The sequence below is a fragment of the Rhineura floridana genome, chromosome 19 (assembly GCF_030035675.1).
Source record: "Rhineura floridana isolate rRhiFlo1 chromosome 19, rRhiFlo1.hap2, whole genome shotgun sequence".
Taxonomy (NCBI): Eukaryota; Metazoa; Chordata; class Lepidosauria; order Squamata; family Rhineuridae; genus Rhineura; species Rhineura floridana.
In genome coordinates, this window is record NC_084498.1 from 20,116,831 (window position 1) to 20,140,019 (window position 23,189).

At 47.1% G+C, this 23,189-nt stretch overlaps 2 protein-coding genes across 4 annotated transcripts in view; one reads left to right on the forward strand and one right to left on the reverse strand.

Moving 5' to 3' along the window:
- Window positions 1-16,007, reverse strand: CCDC116 (coiled-coil domain containing 116). Of its 2 annotated transcripts, XM_061602994.1 has the most exons (6): window positions 15,576-16,007; window positions 15,243-15,347; window positions 8,665-8,783; window positions 5,816-6,379; window positions 2,632-3,462; window positions 1-942 (listed from the first exon to the last, which is right to left on the reverse strand). In XM_061602994.1, exons 3-6 carry the CDS (start codon window positions 8,722-8,724, stop codon window positions 1-3), a joined length of 2,397 nt encoding a protein of 798 aa, XP_061458978.1. In that variant the 5' UTR covers window positions 8,725-8,783; window positions 15,243-15,347; window positions 15,576-16,007. The 2 variants fall into 2 exon arrangements, with proteins under 2 accessions (XP_061458978.1, XP_061458979.1); XM_061602995.1 differs by lacking the exons at window positions 15,243-15,347; window positions 15,576-16,007 and adding an exon at window positions 9,814-9,878.
- Window positions 15,479-23,189, forward strand: part of YDJC (YdjC chitooligosaccharide deacetylase homolog) — a 16,881-nt gene continuing 9,170 nt past the window's right edge. Inside the window, exons 1-2 of one of the 2 annotated variants that reach the window (XM_061602996.1) lie at window positions 15,479-15,580; window positions 21,075-21,253. In XM_061602996.1, the coding sequence (XP_061458980.1) occupies window positions 21,090-21,253 (164 nt within the window). In that variant the 5' untranslated portion in view covers window positions 15,479-15,580; window positions 21,075-21,089. Of the gene's footprint in view, window positions 15,581-16,112; window positions 17,569-21,074; window positions 21,254-23,189 lie in introns of those variants that run through there. The other variant, XM_061602997.1, reaches the window with a different exon arrangement.

Genomic DNA, 23,189 nt, shown 5'->3' on the forward strand with positions numbered 1-23,189 from the left:
TTAGTTTGAGATTTTAGGCAGAAGAGTCTTGCTGCCCTCCATATTCAAGCTAGACTTTCGAGACGACAAGACTTTCTTCAAGAGTTCTCCAGACACCTGACCCGAAGATTCCACTTCAGGCAAAAGAGTCCCAGATCCTCTGTTGTTATCCGGAGCTATGCTTAATTTTTGAGACAATGATTGCTTTGGGGACACGTTAGGCGGTGATGGGCCTTCGGAATCTTGAGGAGTGTCTATGATTTTTGTCGGGCTGTCTTCAGAAGCAACAGATATCTTTGGGCTGTCCAAGGCAGAGGTGACAGAATCCTTAGATGTTATTGGTTGGACTAGATGGTTCTCGCCATCTACAGAGATCTCGTCGGTTTCATCCTCTCTGGGAAATTGTGGAGGAACTATCTCGAAAATATCTGGAGCTTGATCATCCTCTTGCTCGGTAGTGGAGTCTGCTCGCCGCATTTTGCTCGATGCAGCGTCATGCTCTACAGGGGACTTCATGAGCACGACTTTGCCTGTGGGCATTTCAGATTTAAAAAGGACACTCTTCTTCTCCCCTGATTTCTTCTGCTTGTCCGCAGCTTTCTTTTTCTTCTCCTTGCCTTTCTTTTTGTCCCCTGCTTTGTGTTTTGGGGTCTTGGGCTTAGGCGGGCGCAGCGTGTAGATCTCATTGTAGACTGTCGACCAGTCGATTTGAGAGGAGAGGCGTATCCCGCTGTCCTTAACTCTCTTGTAGCCAAACATGATCTCCAGGAGGACCTTCGTCACGGGAACCGATATGAATCCCAGCTTCTCAGAGAGAAGTGTTTCGTAGTTGTACTTGTATAAGATTAGCTTGGCGGCGTTTTCAATCAGAAAATCGATGATGGATTGCTTGGGGATAGGCCGGCCCTGCAGCCGGGCACGCTTGATGTCTTTGGGACTAATGATATGCCTTGAAACAACAGGCTGTGAATGGTAGAAAGAGAAGTTAACGAGAATTAAAAGAGCTACTTCACAATGCCACTGAAAACAAAGCTTAGAAATTGAAATACATAAATCAATAAATGAGGCTTAGTTAATAATCTACTGCTGGGATGGGGAACCGCAGGCCGCATGTGGCCCTCCAGGCTTCCCTCTCTGGCCCTTGGAGCTTTCCCGAGACCACATCTGGTACTGGCCCTGTTTTGCACTCCGAGTGTTTTTGCCTAACTGAAATGTGAACATGCCTCTTGCTTGTCTGGATGGAGGATGGAGAGGGGCGTATGAGTGTGTAGAAACTAGCCTACCTGTGCAAAGGTAAAATTTATATTTGGTGCTTGGCCCCTCACTTGTGGAGTACCACAGGGTTCTATCCTCTCTCCCATGCTATTTAACATCTATGTAAAACCGCTGGGAGCTATCATCAGGGGTTTTGGGCTGCGGTGTCACCAATATGCTGATGACACGCAGCTCTATCTCTCCTTTAAATCTTCACCGGAGTTGGCCGTAGAGACCTTGTCCAAGTGCCTGGAATCCGTGAGTGGGTGGATGAGAAGAAACAGGCTGAAGCTCAATCCTGATAAGACCGAGGTGCTACTTGTGGGTGACAGGTGAAGGTTGGGTGTTGCTGACCTGAATCTTAATGGGGTAAAATTGCCCCTGAAGGATCAGGTCCGCAGCCTCGGGGTTGTTCTTGATTCCAAGCTGTCCATGGAGGCTCAGATTTCGGCAGTGAGCCGGGCAGCTTGGTATCAACTACACCGCATACGGAGGTTGCAACCCTACCTTCCTATTCATCAGCTCCCACTGGTGGTACATGCCCTGGTCACCTCTCGATTAGACTACTGCAATGCGCTCTACGTGGGGTTACCCTTGAAAACGGTCCGGAAACTACAACTGGTGCAGAATGCGGCGGCACGCCTGCTTACAAACAGCCGCCGCCGTGATCACATCACGCCGGTGTTATTTCATCTACATTGGCTTCCAGTTGTTTTCCGGGCCCAATTCAAGGTGTTGGTCTTAACCTTTAAATCCCTATACGGTCTCGGCCCAGTTTACCTGAAGGAGCACCTCCAGTACCACCAACTAAGCCACCTGACCAGATCAGCCACACAGGGCCTTCTCTCCATCCCACCAACGAAAACAGCTAGGTTGGTGGGGACTAGAGAGAGGGCATTTTCAGTGGCGGCCCCCACTCTCTGGAACTCCCTCCCGTTCGATCTTCGCCATGCCCCTTCCCTAGATACATTTCGCCGAGCCTTAAAAACATGGCTCTTTGGAGAGGCCTTTGGGGTCCCCGGGGTGGGCTAATTTCTTTATATTGTTTTAAAATTGTCTATTGATGGCCCTGTACTGCCGCTTTTTAAAATGGTTATTGTTGACTGCATTGTATTTTATTATGTATTGTATTATTATGTATTGTTGAATTTAATGTTGTACGTCGCCTAGAGTGGTTTCGGCCAGATAGGCGACACAAAAATTAAATTTATTATTATTATTATTATTTTGCCTCTGGCCCCACCCACCACCTTGGATAGCTCCTTGAAAGTTTGGACAAAAACCCAGAGCGGATTCTGCTGCCCCACTGACATGCAGCCACCAACCACCACCACCATCACCCTGATGCCTAAGTGGGCCACCGCCTCCGTCTTACTAGAAATTCAGCACCCCAAATACCTGTTTGGCGGACTCAGCTACTGCCTGGGCGGAGTCTTGCTTTTTCTGTTTTGGTTTCGGAAGTGGGGGTGGGACATATTTTGGTTTGGGCGGGGGCTCGTCGGGTGGTGCCCGCGGCTTTGACTTTGGCAGCGGAGGCGGCACATATTTGGGCTTGCGCTGAGACTCCTCCGACACCATAGATTTCCGCTTGCTTTTGGGAAGGGGCGGGGGGGTATATTTTGGCTTAGCCTTCTCTTCTGTCACCGGAGACTCTCCCTTCGCTTTCTTTTTCTTTTTCCCCTTTTTCTTCTTCTTCTTCTTCTTCCCCCCGTCTGCCGACTTCCCGTCTTCGGATTTGGAGTCGCCCTCATCCGACGATTCTTCCACGCTCCCGGAAGCTGCTGAGCCGCTCTTCATCTCCTCTTCTTCCTCGCTGCCTCCCTTTGAAGAGTCCCACAGCATCAAAAATTGGCCTTGGTCGTCGAAAAGGTTCACGGTGGGGATTCCATCTGTCACAGTCGCCTCCAGGACTTTGAGGACAGCTTGGTTTATAATATCTTGGAGAGCGGCAAGGATTTTGTTTTCTTCTAAGAAGTCTAGGGCTTGGAAAGGCTGAGTTCCTGGATAATACAAGGGTATACTGCTGGGCGTGGGGCGTTTTAGAACATTGGTGATCTCCTTCTGGAGGGATTCTATCGAGAGTGACTGTCTTGGGATCTCTTTTCTAAATTTTGCAAAATAATCTTTTTTGGGTGGCCGTATCTTAGGGAAAGACTCTGCCAATTTGGCCCAAATGTGGAAGTGTTCTTGCCGGAAATAATAATTGTCCCCTGATCGTTCTGAAAATGTCTGGAAGCGAGTGAAGGAAAAAGTAAGAAAGAGAAAGAAAATATTATGAAAGCATCGTAACAGATAACAAGGTTTGGAGATGCTAGCTGGGAAAGGACTGATCCCATTTCATCATTGTCAGATAAGACAACAGAAGATGTTAAATGGGAACAGAAGGAGGTGCCATATACTTTTGGTTCATCGAAATCGTGATTGTTGGTACTGGTTGGCAGTGTCTCTCCACGGTTTCAGACAGGGGTCTGAAGAAGGCAGGGGTTGAACCTAGGACCTTCTGCGCGCTATAATATGTGCTCTTCCACTGAGCTGCCAAAGGTTTGGCCAGCCTTCCTGTCCTGGCGAGGACTTGTTTAGGATTTGAACCCAGGATCTCTTGCACCCTAAGTGTGACTCTTGCCTCTAGATCAAGGGGGAGGCAACCTGGTGCCTTCCACATGTTGTTAGACTTAAACTTCCATCATCCCTGACCATGCTGGCTATGGCTGGTGGGAGTTGAACAACATCTGGAGGGCAACCCCACGGTCCAGACTTGCAGATCAGACAGCTGACAAACCAAGACCAACCAATCTGAATCCCTGGGCCATTTCCACATTCTCCTGTGGAAAGGATGCCCTTATCTTTTGACAATCTGAGCCAGTTCCAGACTCTTTGCCCTCCTCCTCCTCCTATTTCACATCAGACCATCACAAACAAGGGGGCATGCACAAAAATAGGAAAAGGAAAGGAAGGAAGGGTTTATTGATATATGGTAATTTCTTCACACAAGCAAGCAGTCCTATAATAACTGCTGTTCTGGAAGAGTGTGAATCTCATGATAAATAAATATGATGGAATAACTACAGTAGGGCCCCGCTTTACAGCGATTCGCTAATACAGCGATCTCAATTAGACTAAAGCCCCACTCATACAGCGCTTGTTCCACTTTTATGGCAGTTTTCGGGCATTGCACACCATTCTATTCAATGGGTTCCACTTTACAGCGGTTTTCGCTTTACAGCAGGGGTCCGGAACGTAACCCGCTGTATGAGTGGGGCCCTACTGTACCATATCTCCCACTTCCACGGGCCCTTCCCGACATCCTTTCTATTGCACATTCATGATGGTTTGTGCTTGTGATGCTATCAGGGCAGTCACATGTGATTCTGATACTGTTTGCGCAAACATTTTGGGGCCGATACACTGCTTCACTTCCAATCAGCACATAACCTGTAACTTCCTGCTGGGATCCTCCTACTGGGAGGAAGGGCGGGATACAAACCTAATCAAGAAATAATACGAAATAAATCCCAGAACCAGAAATGTTCTGGCTTATTTTTGTCCCGCTTTTGTTGCCCTATAGCCCCTCCAGACAGTAATAATGTGGTAGCTTTGGGAAGCGTCGCAGAATAAACTACAGCAGAAGCAATCCACCACCAATGCACTATTATTTTGTCAAGAAGATGTTGCAGTACAGCTGCAATAAAGACGTTGCAGTACATTTGCAATAAAACACCAGCCTGGAGGGGGCCACACACTTTTTCTGTGCATCCAGGTGTGATGTGGGTAATCCTATCCCTACGGAATGGAGACAGGAGCGTGGAACGCTATTGCAGAACGAAGGAAGAACTTTTAATGAAGAAGCAGGCATCATTCATTCCTTGCTGAAGAATGAACTCTATAGTATTTGGCTCATGATATACTTCAAGCACAGAGGGCAGTTGTTTTTCATCTGTCGTTAGTGATGTCACAGGTGCTATCCAATAGGTTCCTGTGACATACAGTCATATTCTAGGCAACCCTCCAAATTGCCACGCCCCCACTAGCTTGGGAAGAATCACATTTCCTCTAGAAATAGTGGTCTGAGCCCTAGGAACATGCACAACTAAGACAACAGTAGGATATTGGAGGCGAGTAGATAAAAGCCTCTGTGCAGGAACTCATCCGGACTGGATTCAGCAAATGATCATGAATGGAGCCGCTGGTGCGCTATTGATCAGTTATCTGAAAAGGCCTAGAAAATGGTTGGGGGGCACCACATGAGAAAGGTTTTCAGCCACCAGAGGCATGGCTGAAAAAGAGAACCACAGAAACAGTGAAGGGAGGCTACATTTGATGCTGGGTTCTGTGGAGAAACAGCAATGAGTTATGCATGGGCTACCAGATGATGGCCCCTATGCGTATATTATTGAATTACTGGAGATGGTCTCCCGCTTCCCAACCCCGCCCCCCCTCCACACACAGCAGGCTTTTCAGTAGCAGATCCAGACATTTTGTGCAGATGTTTATTTCCATGGATGGATTACATTGGCTGGATCAGAGCAAATAAATCTCAACACAACTTGGGAGGTCCGATCCGGCCAGAAAGTCCTTGAAATACCTCTGCATGGAATCCTCCAGAAACTTCCTCCGTGGGCTTCCTCTCTAGCTTGGGGAGCCTGGCGGCATATTTATCCAAGAGGCACATTTTGCCTTCCGGTTTTAGCTGCCTTCTGCTCTGGAGACGCGTCTCCCAGTCATCTTCAGAGCTGGACGTATTGGTGGTGGTCTGGCGCCTAGACCGGGAGCTGTAGGAAAATGACCACGATCCGCTTTCAAGGCTCGAGGCGGAATCTTCCTGGACGTCAAATATATGCTCTCCATCCTCTGTCGTCACCTGTCGCAGTTTCTGGACGGCGTCCTCGACGATGTTCTGAAGGCTGTCTAGGACCTCCTCATCCGCTAAGAAATCCACAAACTCTGAGAATTCATTTGCAAGGTGGCTGCTTTCTCGGGTGCTCTCCGCTCGCTGTTTGCGTTTCCCTTTGCTTGACCTGGTGAAAGCGCTGTATGCAGAAGCAGTGGAGGCGGTGAATTGATCCCGGAACTGACAGCGGGAAGGTGGCCTGAGGAGGCTTCCCCAGTCGCAGGCATCTTGTCTCTGGCTGGTGTCCAGGTGCCTCAGCTGCAAACAAGCAAAGAAGCAAAACAAGTAAAATATGATCGTTGTTCTTATTTATTAGAGCCTTTTCTCCCCAAGAAATGAACTCAAAGTGAATTGCAAACTTTAGGGATGTATCATTAACAACAGAATTGGGTCTGAGGTTATTTGGACTTTTGTTTTAAAAATGCACTTAGCACCAGGAATGTAGGCAGCGGTATAGAGTAGGGGGAAACACTGGGGAGTGTAGCTCCGGAACCTTTTCTAGAACAGGAGTCATGCCATCATTTGCCAGAGTGCCAGGGTAACTGATGGGCCTCTGGTAGGTGAATGAAGCCATAATGAGGCTTTCAAACTTGCTTGTTACAGATTTATTTATTTATTACATTTATACCCCGCCTTTCTTTTCATGACAGAATCCCAAGGCGGCTTACATATGGCTCTCAGGTGGTCTCCCATCCAGGCACTGACCAGACCTGACCCTGCTTAGCTTCAGGAGGGTGCTGGCCTCATGTGCCTTCAGACCATAGCCTGAGACCTGAGGTTTGTATAGTGGGAGTTGGAAAGAGTGAAGGAAATAATTGAGCAGAGGCTGGATACTGCTTTCCTTTTCATTGATGGGGTCTCTACTTCATGCTAGCAACATAAAAGGTAACACTTCATTTTTTTAAAGACTGCTTGCATTTTTCATTAAAAGTGAAAGGTTATGTTTCAGCTGAGTGAAGATCTTTTGTTACAGCTCAGTGGGTTTTACAAGTTGAACCTATGTAGTCAGAAGCAAACACAAATGGAGCTTAGTCCCAGGCGAGGATGGATGAATCTGTCAGTTTTGTTTCTCGTAGGTTTCTCAATCTTAAATTCAATTCTCTACATTTCCACAGCAACTTGCAATTTTAAAAAATCCTCATGAAACCTCACCAGCGTTTTAGTATGAATTTCTCCTAATAAACACATTTTAAGGCAATTTTGGCTAATACACATATTTTGGAGCAATTTCCCCCAATCTAATGCATTTTTGTATGTTGCTGTCACAAATAGGTGCATTCTGTACATGTTGTTTGGTTGGAGCATGTATTGCAAAATTTGGAGACGTGCAAAATTCGGATACTTGAATTTCGGTTCACAGATTGGTTTGAGACGTGTGAGTTAGGTACTATAGTTTCTCATTAAAATGTAAACAAAACTGAATTTCCCCTTTGTCCCTAGTCCCAGGAAAATGCATGAAGAGCTCAGGCACTTTAACTTTTCCCACCACTGCAACATTCTAGAGATTACCCTAAAGTGATTCAATCCCTGCCCTCACAGTCTAAATTAAAGAAATCTTGCAGTTCAATCCTGATTGATTGATTGATTTTTATTTAGGGTCATAGACCAAACTGAACATATACAAATACACAAATGCACAACAATACTTAAAAGAAGCATTAAAAATATCCACTCAAGATTCTACAACAAAGGCTCTTGCCATATATGGAGTGAGAAATGCCAGACGTCCAAGCTGGATTTAGAAAGGGAAGAGGTACCAGAGATCATATCGCAATATTTAAATTTAGTTGTCATCATCTAAACCAGTGGCAATCACATATAGCTTGTGGCAGAATGTACCCTAAGTTAATTGTGAAATCTGTGAAATAGTACAGAAATTCCTGGACTAAACATGTGCTCAGAGGTGCCCTGTTCCTTAATTCTAAGCACATCAGCTCACCTGAGCCACTGTTTTGGACCTGGCTGTGCTGGCTTCACTTTGGGATTCTATTTTTTTTTTTAATAAAAGTGATTCTGCAAGCCTCAAGCCTGTATACCTTTCTTGAGGGTGACCTGGCCAAAGTGCTGTCTGGAGGGCTCCTCTCTGTCACTGGGCCCTGATGGTCTTAACTGGCATCAGCAGGTCACATCAGCAGCACTCAAACCGGTTTCCAGGTTGCTGCCTCTAGCTGTCATTTTAGGTTTTCCCCAATACGGCATTGCCTCTGGGACATTAGGGAGAATTAAAATGGTAGTGCTAGGCTGGATTTAAAAAAGGAGGGTGGAGCCCAGAGCAGACATAGTGGATGCTGGGGCCTTGGGAGCTGCCTGAGGTTCACAGCTGCTGGTGCCAGCCCTGGCCTGGCTGAAGGGATCTTTTAGGATTACCGGAAGAAGGCAGTTTCTCCAGATGACTGGATGTTGTAGTGGCAAATCATATTTTCTTTTCATGGTAGAGGTTTGAGCAGATTCCAATGGGCACTTCAAACCACCACTTGGGTGACTTCCCTTCCTTGGAAGGGATACCCGAGGACAATAATTCCCTCTCCCACCCCCGTCCTTACCTGAGGTCCCCTGAGGCTCTCATCGTCTGCCAGATAGCCAGAGTATCTGCGACTCACCATGGTGCTGAAAGGACAGCGCCTGCCCCCCTCCTCCTTTTCACGTCTTCTTTCTCCTCTTTCTGCACACACACACACACACAAATATGATTTTATTTTATTTCACAAAAACAGGAGTCAAAAGTGTCTATGGGGAGGGCAGGAATACATAGCACCAGCCACATCGTCACTGGACAGTGTTTTCTTCAGAAATGTTTCGATTAACTTCCTGATACAAGATCTAGGCAGTTGGTGCGCACACACATCAGTATTATCACAGTGAAAGGAAGACAGAAAAGTTTGATTGCAAATACAACAAAAAGCATATGAGAAAACGTCACAGAAGTTATGGGAGTTGGGACCAAAAAAGCAAAAAATTGGACTTCCTGTGTGGCAGAGGGCTTTTTTACGGCATATCAATCAATCAAAATGTATATACACAGACACAATGAGAGAGAGAGCTATTTTGGTAAAAAAAATGAGATGCTGATCTTGATGAAAGTACTGTGAGTGCTAACATTATATATATATATATATATATTGTGTTGGCACTCAGTACTTTTATCAAGATCGGCATCTCATTTATATATATACATACATACACACACACATATATATATATATATATATATACACATAATTTATATATATATATATTCTATATATATATATATATGGGCTCCTGCTGGGAGGAAGAGCGGGATATAAATCAAATAAACAATAATGTATCGCCAACTCAAAAATATCATGGTAGTATACAATACAATCACTGAAACATTACAAAATCACGCACACACAAAAACAGAACAAATGACCAAGACAGAATCATATTAATTCCTCCACAAATGCTGGGCGAAAATATTGTTTTCAGGAGGTGACGGACTATCAGGTGCCTCTCTGATTTGAATAAGACTAGTGCTCCAAATTACTCGGGCCACTATGCTGAAAAGCCTTGCTTCGCTTGGTTTCAGGAGGGCTTTTAGAAACCGTGAAAGTTGAGGCCATGAGGATTCTCCATCTCAGTGCATATGTTTTGACAGCCAAACTCTTCCATATCCAAATAAGTACAGAAGCTACTCCCATACTTGATGTGTGGTCTTAACAACAACTCACCGTTGTGTTCATTAAGGGTGGAAAATCCCAGGTTATGAGAGGCTGGATTTGTGTTTTCTGTTACTCGCCAAATGTCTCTGTGAGGATCCTACTCAGCAGGCTCTGTAGAATCTAGGGTTTTGCCAATGTGAGAGAGAAAGAATCTTGCCTCAAATGTTCAAACAGAAGCCAAAGAACGACCTGCAACTCACCAAGAATCCTCCTCTGCCATTGTTAGGTCAGCAGTTCCGTTTGTTTGTCCCTGTGATTCCATTCATTTGCATAGAATATTCCTATCCTGCCATAGCTGTCTTCAGCTCATGCGAGGGTGCGGAACATTTTTCAGCCCGAGGGCCACATCCCCTTCTGGTCAACGTTCCAGGGGCCACATGCCAAGGGTGGGCGTGGCCAGAGGCAAAAGTGGGCAGAGCAATGCATGCCAATTTTACCTTTGAACGGTAGGCTACTTTCTACACACTCTCGCACATCCTTCTCTATCCTCCATCCGGACAGTTTTATGGCTGTTGTGAGAAACACTTCTTAACGCTAACATAGGCTTCTAAGCCTAAGACTGCAACTCCCATCATCCCTGACTAGGGCATGCTGACTGGGGTTGATGGGTGTTGGGAGTCCAAAAAACCCACAACAACCCCTAGAGGGCCTTTGTTTTAAGTTCTCTTGCTTGTCCGGATGAAGATTGGAGAGGAGGGTGCAAGTTTGTGTAGAAACTATTATTTATTTCTTTATTATTTGATTTATATCCCGCCCTTGCTCCCAGCAGCAGGAGCCCAGGGTGGCAAAACTAGGCCACTGTGCAAAGGTAAAAGTGGCACCCATTGCTCTGCCCATTTTTGCCTCTGACCATGTGGCCCCCGGAAGGTTGACCAGAAGGGGATGCAGCCCCCAAGCTGAAAAAGGGGTTCCCACGCCTAGTAAAAACTTTCATGCACTGCAGTTCATCTCTCTCTCTCTCTCTCTCTCTCTCTCTCTCTCTCACTCACTCACTCACTCACTCTCACTTACACACACACACACACAAATACATTTTCTGCACATTCTGGACACTACCAAGTAGAGAAACCTGAATTTCCTGTCTGTCCTAATACACAATAACTACCTGCAAAGCAACCCCACAGGAAGAATGCTGCTTGGCTGCATACTTCTTTGTGAATGCTCCAAAGATCTTTCTCTTACGAAACAGAAGCCTGGGATGGGTCGGTGGGTGTTGACAAAAGGATCCTTGTCTTCTGCATTTCAGCCTGCCCAGGACAACATTCCAACAGATGAGAAGAATGGCAGATCCTGACCAGTGCTGGGAACCTGGGTAGGTGGGTTGGAGGGAGCCTCTTCTTCACCCAGCACCACCTGATGGCTCAATTATGGGGAAGGGCCGTAGCTCAGCGGCAGAGCATCTGCTCTGCATGCGGAAGGTGCCAGGTTCAATTCCCGATAGCATCTCCAGGCAGGGTTAGGAGAAGACTCCTATCTGGAACCCTGGAGAGCCAAAGCTAGTCGGTGCAGACAGTCCTGGAACAACGTTCTGACTCGCTGCAAGGCAGCTGCCCAGGTTCCTAATGTCATGAGGATATCATAATTAAGTGAGCCGTACTGGATCAAACCAAAAGCCAATCTATTTTGGCACTCTGTGTCTAACAGTCGCCAATCGGAAATTTGGAGTTGTAAGTAGGCTGGCCATGCATCCTGATTTAGGGGCAACAGTCCTCTATTTGAAGGGCTGCTAGAGGACAATCCTCTAACTCAGCCTTTCCCAACCAGTGTGCCTCCACATGTTGTTGGACTACAACTCCCATCAGCCTCAGCCAACATTGCCAATGGTCAGGAAAGATGGGAATTGTGGTCCAACAACATCTGCTCTCTCTCTCTCTTTTAGTAAACATTATGTATTTGAGCTGCAATCCTGAACACTCTTGTTAGGGACTGAACACCCCTGAACACAGTAACCGTGTTTGGAATTGTGCTGCTGAACTTTCAAAAAGCCTCCAGAAAGGAGGACGGCTGCTCTTACGGATCAATAACTATATAATAGCAGAGAGCCCCCTAGAGGCCCTAAGCTGACAGATGGGACCTGAGAGCTGTTCTCTTCTCCACTGCTGCCACCTAGAGGTAGACATGAGAGCTGCATAGCTGGGAGTTGAAGTAAGTCCATAGAGACCAAGGTTCAAATCCCCACTCAGCCATGAAGCTCACTGGGTGACCTTGGGCCAGCCACACTATCTCTTAGCCTAACCTTCCTCACAGGGTTGTTGTGACATGGCCACCTCTTCTCTCTCTCTGTCTCCTCACCCTCCCTAGCCAACAAGCTGCCAGAATAGGGATAGATCCCTCTTGCCAGAAGTCTGGACTGATCGCTTGCAGAGGACTTTTTCAAATTAAGTCAAGGGCCACATAAAAGTAAACTGAGGGCCATATGTGGCCGTAGGGCCATGGGTTATCCACCCCCACTCTATGGAGGCCCGACGGCACCCAACGATGCTTACACAGCCTAAACTCAGCTCTTGGTGTCTTGTTGTTCTTAGGTCACTTCCACACGACCCATGCATTGAGCGTCCATCCTGGTTTGTTGGCACAAAGTTTGTGGGAAGGTTAAGCGACATGGCTATTTACTGAGGATACATTCTGTCTGTTTGCAAGGAGGTTAGATGGTGTAGTGCCAAGCAAGTGTTATGCAATACATTCCAGTGTATTTCTGGTCACTTTCCTTATCACAAAAAAATTGAACAGGTTTTTTTTTGGGGGGGGGGAGGTTTGGAAGTGGGTTTGTTTGGGTGTTAACAGAGCAACCTGAATTTGTTGGTATATGATTGACTCCCACCCTACAGGCCGTCTTCAGTGTTAAGGTCAGCAGAGGAGGTCCTTTTGGTTACTCCACCACCCTCAGAAGCTCGGGGGGTGATGGTGGCTTGGGGGAGGGCATTCTCTGTGGCAGCCCTATACGTTGTGGAACTCCCAACAGAGGTGTGTCTGGCACCTTATTAATCAATCAATCAATTAGATCTATATCCCACCCTTCCTCCCAGGACTCCTTCACTATACAGTTTTTGTGGAATGCCGAAGGCATACCTCCTTCCCCGGCCTTTGACAATGGAGATGTATATTTGTAGGATCTACTCTATTCTTGCGATTGTAATTTCTTTGAAACTGTTCTCAGTGTTGTATTTGAAATCAGGGGTTCCCAAACTGTGGTCTGCAATCTTTATCCAGGTGGTCCCCAGTAGTAAAAATACAATTAAAAATCACACAGCATCTAGCCAGAGCTTGGCAAAGTTACTTTCTTTAAACTACAACTCCCATCAGCCCCAGCCAGCATGGCCACTGGAGTGGGCTGATGGGAGTTGTTGTCCAAAAAAGTAACTTTTCCAAGCTCGGCATCTAGCACAGCGTATTATACTGTTGTTATTGTTATTATTAATTGCATTTATATCCTGCCCTTTCTCCTGAAGGAGCCCAGGGTGGCAAACATATCAGCAAAAACCAATGAACGATAAGAAAAAAGCAGTCTAAAACAGTTAAAAACATTCCAAAACAGAGCTACAGTGAAAAACATTTTAAAACACAGTGCAGTGAAAAACAGTCTTTCATCAGTAATTTTCGCCAGGAACAGTCCTCTTCAGCCATCAAATGCCTGGGAAAACAGGAAAAACCATTAAGTGGTCCACCAAAACCATCAGCAGTTTTCAAGTGGTCTGGAGGAGGAATGCAACAGGGCTGGCTTAGCACATTTTCAAGGGAATGAATACACATTCCTATCAGCAGAGGAATGCCCTTTTGGTAGTTCTGCCACCTTGAGAATCGATATGTGTGTGTGTGGCAGCCCATTAAGTCTAGCATCTAAAAGTACCTGACTGCATCACTGGGGGTGGGAAAATGAATGCCCATCCCCTAGTCTGTTTAGTTCCCATGGAGACGTCTCTCCAGAACATCATGCGTTATCAACACTATTTAAGTCAAAAGGAATGGATTTAGGGCAAGAATAGGAAACTTGTGGATCTCCCGAAGTTGTGTGATTCCTAACATGCACTTCAGGCCAATGGCCAGGGATGATAGGAGCTGTAGTCCAGCAGCCATCTGAAGGGCTGCAAGTTCTCGCCCCGCCTCAGGGCAACTCGCACTAAGAGCAGATCAAATGAACAAGAAATACAACAATTCAATGCCTATTGGAAACGAGGACAAATAATCATAAAAAGTACAAGAAAAAAATCAATCCACTCAGTATTGTGTAAAGCAATCCAAAGAAGGTAACCTAATTTGACAGCTTAAACGAAACAACATGGATGAAAGCAGAACAAGGTAACGTAATTAAATCACTGAAACTAAACAGAAGGCAAAACAACTGTAACAGCCCAGTTTGGAAGCAGTCAGAGATGAATCCCTGGAATTAACAAATTCCAGAAAAAGGTAGTGCCACATTTGGATCAAAATGTTATCTTCCCCTCAAAAAACAAACAAACCCTAGAATGGGGGTGGGGAACTGGCCGCCCGCCAGATGTTGCTGGCCTCCAACTCCCATCAGCCCCAGCCTGCATGGCCAACGACCAGGGATGATGTGAGTTGGAGTTCAACAACATCTGGAGGGCCACAGGTTGCCCACCACTGAACTAGAAATAACATTTCATCTGATCTGAGAAATTGATTTCTCGATGGCAGCGGCTGAGGGGAGGTCAGAGAATTTAGGATGGTAGTGCTGTAGGGCAATCTGGACTATTCACTGTCTTTCGGCCTAAACTACCTCACAGGGTTGTTATGAGGAACGGAGGTGGGGTAAAACCAACTTAGGACACTATGTCAGACCGTTGGCCTACTTAGCTCAGTAATACCTACACTGACTGGCAGTGGCTCTCCAGGATTTCAGACAGGGTTCTCTTCCGGCCCTGCCTGGGGATGCCAGGGATTGAACCTGGAATCCTTTGCATGCAAAGGTCCACCACTGAGCTACAGCCCTTCTCTGAATAAGAAGCACCTTTTGCCAAGTCAGGTCTTTGGTCCATCTAGTTCAGTATTACCTACACTCAGGAGTGTAGTGACAAATTCAGAAGTGCAGGGTCCCTTCATGGATCAACAGTCATGCCATGCCCCCTCGCAGCCACACCCTCTCGCTTCCTTTCTGTCATCTCCACACTCCTCAATCCTTCCTCCCCTGCGTCTTCACCGGCAACAAGAGAAGTCCTTAGGGAATCAGTATGAAATGGGAGTGTATTAGCTACTGAGAAGAGTCTTCTCAGTGGCTGACTCGCCTCCTTTCAACCTAACCAGCAGGAAAGGACAAGGAAGCATGTTAGAGGATTCTTCTCAGTGGCCAACACACTCCCCTTTCCTGCTGATTAGCTCTTAGGACGCTGGAAACCTAGGGACCCTGCTTCCAAAAAAGTAAGGGGCCTACACCCCTACGACTACACTGATTGGCAGCAGTTCAGTGTCTCTCCCAGCCCTACCTGGAGAAGCTGGACGTCGAACCTGGGACCCTCAGAACACAAAGCAGATGCTCTGCCAGGGAGCTACGGCTTTTCCCCCAACCACACGATGGTCGCCAGCATGTACTGCCAGGAGGAAGGGAGGGATAATAATGTAACAAACCAACAACCTTCTGTAAATATCCTCCTTAAAACCCAAAGTGTTCCCCGTGGCGCCATCAGGGGGCGCCCGCGTCCCACACTCCGATCAAGCCTCTTCTCTCCCCCCCACCCCCGGTTGCAGAGAGAGTCGCTCCTGGAAGCGTGTCATGGATGCTCCTGCTGCTGCAGTGGCTGCAATTGTCTCAGATTCACCATGGGTGAGTGCGGGAGCGATCTCGTCTCCCCTTCGCTCGGGACGCGGGTGGCGACGGCGCCCAGAGCTTTGCAGCGCCCGGAGGCGGCTGGGTGCATCGGATCTCCAGACAGAGGCAGTCCATCGGGCCCTTCCTCCCGGAATCGCGCCGGCCTCCCTTGATAAGAAACAGACTTTGCACCCTTGTCAGTCTTGCCAGGCTGGGGAAGAGGGGAGAGGCAGGGACCGAGCCGGTTGCCCTTTCTGCCCAGATCCGCGGCTTGCGGGGTGGGCGGCGGGGAGAGGGGAAGAGAGCGAGGCGGCAGTCCTGGGCACAAGGCGCATTGCAGCCCCCGCGAGCCCCTTCTGAGCAAACAGCGCGTTAGGGATGGAAAGATCTGCCCTTTTCAGTTCTGTCAGTTTCTCATTTTTCCCATCGTAAATTCAGTTCTCCACATTTCTGCAGCAAAATAATAATAATAATAATAATAATAATAATAATATGAAAATTATCCAGCATTTTAGTGCCAGTTTCTCCTAATAAGCACACTTTTGTAGGCAGTTTGGACTAATGTACAGTTTTTGTTTATTTGCGAGATTCAGATCGAAATACGAACTGAATTTCATTTCTCCCCCATCCCTAACACGTACATAGGAGTGCCCGGTTTGTTAGGCTGCAACTAGTGTGCACGGCGTCTACGGCCATACTGCCCTGAACACACCCGATCTCGGAAGCTAGGCAGGGTCAGGCCTGGTTCGTACTTGGATGCAAGACCGCCTGGGAATATCAGTGCCGTAGGCTTAGAGGAAGGCAATCGTCAACCACCTCGGAATACCTCTTACCATGAAACCCTATGGATATATTGAAAACATTCACAGGGTTGCCATAAGTCGTAATCGACTTGAAGGCATATAACTAAGAGTGTGCATACCACACTGTCCTGGCCCATGCCCTGCACCAACCTTACTTCACACCCTCCTCAAGTGGTTTTGCCTGGCTGGCATGCTGCCCTTGAGCTCCGAATATACCTCCCGCTTGCCAGAATGGAGGACAGAGAGAGGTATGTGTGTGTGTATAGAAACTAGCATACTGTGAAAAGCTAAAGTTTGCATGCATTGCTCCACCCAATTTTGCCTCTGGCCCTGCCCACAATTGGCATGTGGCCCCCCGGAAGGTTGCGTAGAAGGAAATGTGGCCCTTGGGCTGAAAAGCAATCTCTTCCCCTGGTCTTCACTGAGCAACCGTGGTTCTCCAGGGTTTTAGGCCGGGATCTTTTCCAGCCTTACTTGGAGATGCCAGGGATTGGAACTGGGGGCCACATGCCAACAGTGGTGAGGGCCAGAGGCAAAAGTAGGCCGAGCAAATGTTGTGATTCTTACCTTTGTATGGTAGGCGACATTCTAGGCATGCAAAAACCAGTTTTCTGCTCGCTTTCTCTCTCTCTCTCTCACTTACACACACACACACACACACACACACACACACGCCTCTCTATCCTCTGTCCAGACTTCAAAGGCACACTTCCAGCCAGGCAAAAGCACTGGGTGCAGAGCAGGGACAGCGAAGGTTGTGGCATGGGGAGAGAAGGTGCTGCCTGGAGAGGAGTCTGGCCTGCAGATAGTCCTGAGGGCCGGATAGAGAGGCCTGAAGGGCCGTGGTTGGTCCCTGGGCCTCAAGTTCTCCAACCCTGCTTTAGGCCTTTAAAGATAATCGCCTTGAATTGTGCCCGGAAACAAACAGAGCCATAAAATGACACCAAGCCATTCTGTAAGTCAGAGAGGCAAAGTTGCTTAAGGGGAGGTACAAGGGAGCCTTTCAGATGTTAGAACCTAAGGCAGCTTCAGCCTCCGTGCATTCTGGTTTTGGGGACAAGGAGGGCAGAGTTCTTCTCTGGGCCAAATCCACTAGCCTCACGTTAGTTGCTAATGCAGGAGAAACCGGGACGTGCCGTTCAAGAAGAGGCCTGGCTATGGGGCAGGACCCGTTTGCCCGCTCCGGTCAAATCCAGTGAGGTAAGAGCAATCAGCCTGGAATCGGCACACGCGGAATGGAGGACTGTGCTTAACTTAGAAACGTACTATAGTCAGAAGTCCAACATTGCTGGCTTCCAGGCACCCTGTTTGTTTATTTGTGGGGAGGCTGTACAATGTGGCCTGGAGATAGTCTCAAGGGCCGGATAGAGAGACCTGAAGGGCTGTATTTGGCCCCCGGGCCTGAGATTCCCCACCCCCTATTTTATTTGTTTACTGAGCATTCATTTGGATTCATTTGCAGGAAGGTTATACAATGTCATCTCCAGCAGTTGTTAATCCCACAATTTCCAGCGGATTTTCCCTGTGCCTTTCCTTTGACGTCATTCAGCAGGGCTCGTTTCATGAGAACTAAGCGGTCAATTGGACACTTACGAGAAGTCTGTAAGCAGTTTCTGGGTTGCAACTTGCAGGCACTTTTCACCTGCATCTCAGGAACTGGAGGCTGTGTTTTTAGTTTGGGAGAACAATTTGGAAACCCAGTTTGGAAAAGCAGACCTGAATCCAGACAGGACTGTATGTACAGCAACTGCCTTTTCATTCATTTCCTTCCCACCCACCTCTGGGTCAAATTTGACAGGACTTTTGCTAGAATATTTATTTTCTTTTACCACATTTATACCCCACCTTTCCTCCAAGGACCCCTCATTTTAATCTTCACAACAACCCTGTAAGGTAGGCTAGGGTGAGAGAGAGAGAAAGAGATATCATGGTTCTCCCCTCATTTTAATCTTCACAATAGCCCTGTAAGGTAGGCTAGGCTGAGAGAGAGAAGGAGGGAGGATGGCCAAAGGTCACCCAGTGAGCTCTGTGGCTTAATGGAGAATTAAGCCTGAGTCTCCTCAGTCCTAGTCAGGCACTGCTATACCATATGATGTTCCTGTATTAATGTATATATGGTAAGTGCTGTTTGTATAGAAGATACATGGTAAGTGGAATGAAAGAGGAGGGGGGAGTAAATGAGCAGTAGAATGCTGGATGATTGGCTGAGTGTTTGGATGGCTGAGAGTATAAATGGAAGGATGATGAATCTGGGTGGACGTGAGTGGGTTGTTTGAGAGGTGTTTGGTGGACGTGAGTGGGTTGTTTTGGTGGAGTTTGGAGGTGGGTGTGAGTTGGTGTATGTCAGGAGAGTGTGGAGAAAGAGGGAGGTGGAGTTCAGATTAGTAATAAGTCAAATATCACAGTAATAGATGAAACCATAAGCTTGTAGATCATTATCAAAGTTATCTTGTTATTAATGTTATTTAATAAATACTATTTTGGTTTACCGAAGGCCTGATCCTTGGCTGGGGCTTCACAGACCAGAAGGGAGGGTAAGGTAATAACCAAAGCTGAAGGGAAACAGTAACAAATGGTGGCAGCGGTGAAGAGGAGAAGATAACATTATAAGTATCCAGAGCAACCCCGAGTTATGAGTTATCTGCATTGATACAAGGGGGTTGGGAACAGCATAGGCACGCAGTCACAAATGTAACCGGATAGTGAGACTCAGGCAAGGTCTCTGGGAACATTGGTTGTAGAATGTGACTGGTGGTGCTGCCTAGCAGGGGGATCTATTGAGATCTGTGCTAGAGCGGAGAGAGAAACCATAAAAAAGAACAGTCCGGACTGGTGGAGTCCCTGGTGGTGCCTAGTGAAAGGCAGTAGCCACGAGCAGGTAGGAACCTGACAGGGAAGAGCCAGGGAAGGGCGTCACAGGTGACCATTTGTTACTGTTTCCCTTCAGCCTTGGTTATTACCTTACCCTCCCTTCTGATCTGTGAATCCCCAGCCAAGGATCAGGCCTTCGGTAAACCAAAATAGTATTTATTAAATAACATTAATAATTTATTTATTTTATTATATTATTATTTCAATTTATATACCGCCCTTAGCAAAATAGCTCTCAGGGCGGTGAACAAACGAGATAAAATACAATATATCATAATAAAAATACAAAAACATATACGAACAAACAACAAAAAACACAACAAAAACAAAATAAATACTACAAAAATTAAAAATACAGATTAAAAGATTAAAAAGTTAAGAAGATTAAACAAGATACTTTGATAATGATCTACAAGCTTATGGTTTCATCTATTACTGTGATATTTGACTTATTACTAATCCGAACTCCACCTCCCTCTTTCTCCACTCTCCTGACATACACCAACTCACACCCACCTCCAAACTCCACCAAAACAACCCACTCACGTCCACCAAACACCTCTCAAACAACCCACTCACGTCCACCCAGATTCATCATCCTTCCATTTATACTCTCAGCCATCCAAACACTCAGCCAATCATCCAGCATTCTACTGCTCATTTACTCCCCCCTCCTCTTTCATTCCACTTACCACATATCTTCTATACAAACAGCACTTACCATATATACATTAATACAGGAACATCACATTTCCCCCCCCTTACACTTCCACTTACCCCCTCTCTAATATCCACCAACTTCACCATTGGTTCCCTGTATCCGACGAAGCAGGCATTAAGTTAGGGTATAATGCCATAATCCATTGGCAGAGCTTTAGGAACATATGAATGCCTTATAGTGAGCCAGTATTGTCTACACTGACTGGCAGCAGTTCTCCAGGAATGCAGAGAGGGTTTTCTCCTATCCCTACCTGAAGAGGCTGGGGATTGAACCCAGGACCTTTGGCATACAAGGCAGATGCTGTTCCACTGAGCTACAGCCCTTCCATTTTGCAGAGCCACTGCCGCCCCTGCAGCCAAACATGGCGGAAGGTACGGGTGGCAGAGTGATCGATACCAGCCCGCGATGACAATGAGGCCAGCTTGGGATCCAGCAAATCCCGGGTCGGCTCAGCCGCACCCTTGGAATGTCCCTTTTCAGTGGCCAGTGGGAGGCTGGGACATCGAGGGGAGCTGGGTAGAGGGTCACCTCCACCTAATCCCATCAACCCCAAATAAACCAGGGATGATGGGAGTCGTCGTGCAGCAACATCTGGAGGGCCAAAGGTTCGCCACACTTGTCCTAATCCAAGGTGTAAGGGGGGGGGTTGGGTTTGGATTGCTCTGCCCCTTACCAATGTGTTAGTTTTTAGGGTGGCACAGAATTCTTTGTTTGTTTTTGCCGCAGTGCTTTGCATCCAATTGCAGGGAGTTTTAAACCCATTGACCTTGTTTAATCTGGAGGGAGGGGGGAAACTAGGTGAGTCTAATCCTGTTGAGTAATTTGACATGTGAATCCACCCTTCCTTCCCTGAAAAGCAAAATAAACTCGCTTTGAGCACCTCCCAAGAGAATGGGCAGAGCCAGGCTAGGTGAGACTAGCACTTATGGAATGCGGGGAAACTGACATTGCGACAGCTGCCAGCCAGTGATGACTCATGATCTGATTCATTCCTCATCTGACCTTGTCACTTCCTGTAACTTTCAGAACATGAGGACTCTGGCGAGCTGGTGGGTTTGGTGGTGGTGTTTTGCTGAAGCCTTCCTTTTGATTCTTGATTTTCCCCTCCTCTTAGGGCTGACCCCTAAGGATGCCCAAAGCCAGGGTGAAGCTCATAGTCACCGGAGATGACTTTGGCTACTGCCCAAGAAGAAACCAAGGCATTGTGGAGTGTTTTCTCACCGGCGCGGTGTCCAATGTTTCCCTGCTGGTCAATGGGAGTGCCGTGTCTGATGCCGTACAACTTGCGAACAGGTGAGAGGACCCTTGTTTTAGTCTCCGCCTTTGTTTAGTAAAGCCCATCCGCAGATGAAATCAGGAAGGAACGTAGAAAGCTTCCTTATACTGAGTCAGACCATTGGCCCATGTAGCTCAGTACGGTCCACACTGACTGGCAGTAGGCTTCTGAGGTCTCAGGCAGGAGTCCCTCCCAGTTTGTTTATTTATTAAATTTATATCCCACCCTTCCTCCCATAAGGAGCCCGGGGCGGCAAACAAAAACACTAAAAGCACTTTGAAAATGGAAACGGACTGTCTTCAAGTCGATTCCGACTTATGGCGACCCTATGAATAGGGTTTTCATGGTAAGCAGTATTCAGAGGGAGTTTACCATTGCCTCCCTCTGAGGCTGAGAGGCAGTGACTGGCCCAAGGTCACCCAGGGAGCTTCATGGCTGTGTGGGGATTCGAACCCTGGTCTCCCAGGTCGTAGTCCGGTACCTTAACCACTACACCACCCTTAAAAACATTTAAAACACTTTAAAAACACTTTAAAACATTGTAAAAACAGACTTTAAAACATATCACAACAAAACATCTTTAAAAACATATTGGAACAAAACATTTAAAAAAACATATTAAAACAAAACATCTTTAAGAAACAGCTTTAAAAACATCTGAAAAAGCAATTCCAGCACAGAAACAGACTGGGATAATGTCTCTACTTAAAAGGCTTTTTGAAACAGGCAGGTCTTCAGCAGGCACCGAAAAGATAGCAGAGATGGCGCCTGTCTAATATTTAAGGGGAGGGAATTCCAAAAGGTAGGTGCCACTACACTAAAGGCCTGTTTCCTATCATGTTCAGAACGGACCTCCTGATAAGATGGTGTCCTCATCTGTAGAGCGCAGCAAACGACTTGGGGATGCCAAGGATTGAACCTGGGACCTTCTGCGTGCAAAGCAGATGCTCAACCGCTGAGCTACAGCCCTTCTCCTGATAAGAAGCTGCCTTCTACCGAGTCAGACCATCTGGCTCAGCACTGTCTGCACTGACTGGCAGTAGCTGCCCAGGGTGTCAGGCAAGGTTATCTCCCAGCCCTACCTGGAGATGCCAGGAGTTGAACCTGGGACCTTCTGCATGCAAGGCAGACACTCTGCCACTGAGCTACGGCCCCGTGGCTCCTCCATGCCCCCGTCTAAGGAAGTGGAGCGAGGATGGTGATTTTAAAAGCTTCCCACCATTAGGAAAATCTTTTCTGCATCCAAATAAGAGCCGCTGAATACGTCCTCTCTGGGCTTTCAGGCAGGAGTCTCTACCACTGAGCTACGGCCCTTCCTGTTAAGAAGTTGCCTTCTGCCAAATCGGACCTTTGGTCCATCTCAGTGATTCTCTGGAGTTTCAGACAGAGAATCTCCTAACAGGAGATGCTGGGGGTTGAACCTGGAAAGCTCAGCAGCAGGTCACATGCTCTCCGAGAAGGACCCAGCAGCTTCAGTCCCCCGACATCTCCAGTTAAAAGGCTCTTGGAGTTAGCAAGCTTCGGAGAGAGTTCTGCTCAAGACCACTTGAACATGGGAGGGAGGCTGCCTTATACAAAGTCAGAACAGATGAATCTGTCTGACTCGGTATTGTGCACATCAGGGATGGAGGACATCTGTGGGTTGCCAGATGCCGTTGGACTACAACTCCCATCATCCCTGACCACTGGCCATTCTGTCTGGGGCTGATGCGAGATGTAGTCCAGCAACACCGAGAGAGCCTCAGGTTCCCTATCCCTGCCCAGAAGATCTAATGAAACAGGAATGTCTTAATCTGGTCCTTTTCTAAAGACCAGGAGCAAGCCGGAAGTGTGGGCCTCAAAGAAGATTCTTTTTTAAAAAAAGCAGGTGCCACAACAGTAGAGGCTCTGCACTTTTTGATAGCCTTATAATTTAATATTCCTTTAAAAGTATTTTTGCCCTGTTTTTCTACC

What these genes read in the sequence shown, in the direction of transcription:
- CCDC116 (XM_061602994.1), bottom strand. Translation starts at nt 8,724, where the DNA reads ATGGTGAGTCGCAGATACTCTGGCTATCTGGCAGACGATGAGAGCCTC. An exon ending in AGAGCCTCAGGGGACCTCAG is followed by an intron (nt 6,380 to 8,664) that starts GTAAGGACGGGG and finishes GCTTGTTTGCAG; the next exon opens with CTGAGGCACCTGGACACCAG. An exon ending in TAGCTGAGTCCGCCAAACAG is followed by an intron (nt 943 to 2,631) that starts GTATTTGGGGTG and finishes TACCATTCACAG; the next exon opens with CCTGTTGTTTCAAGGCATAT.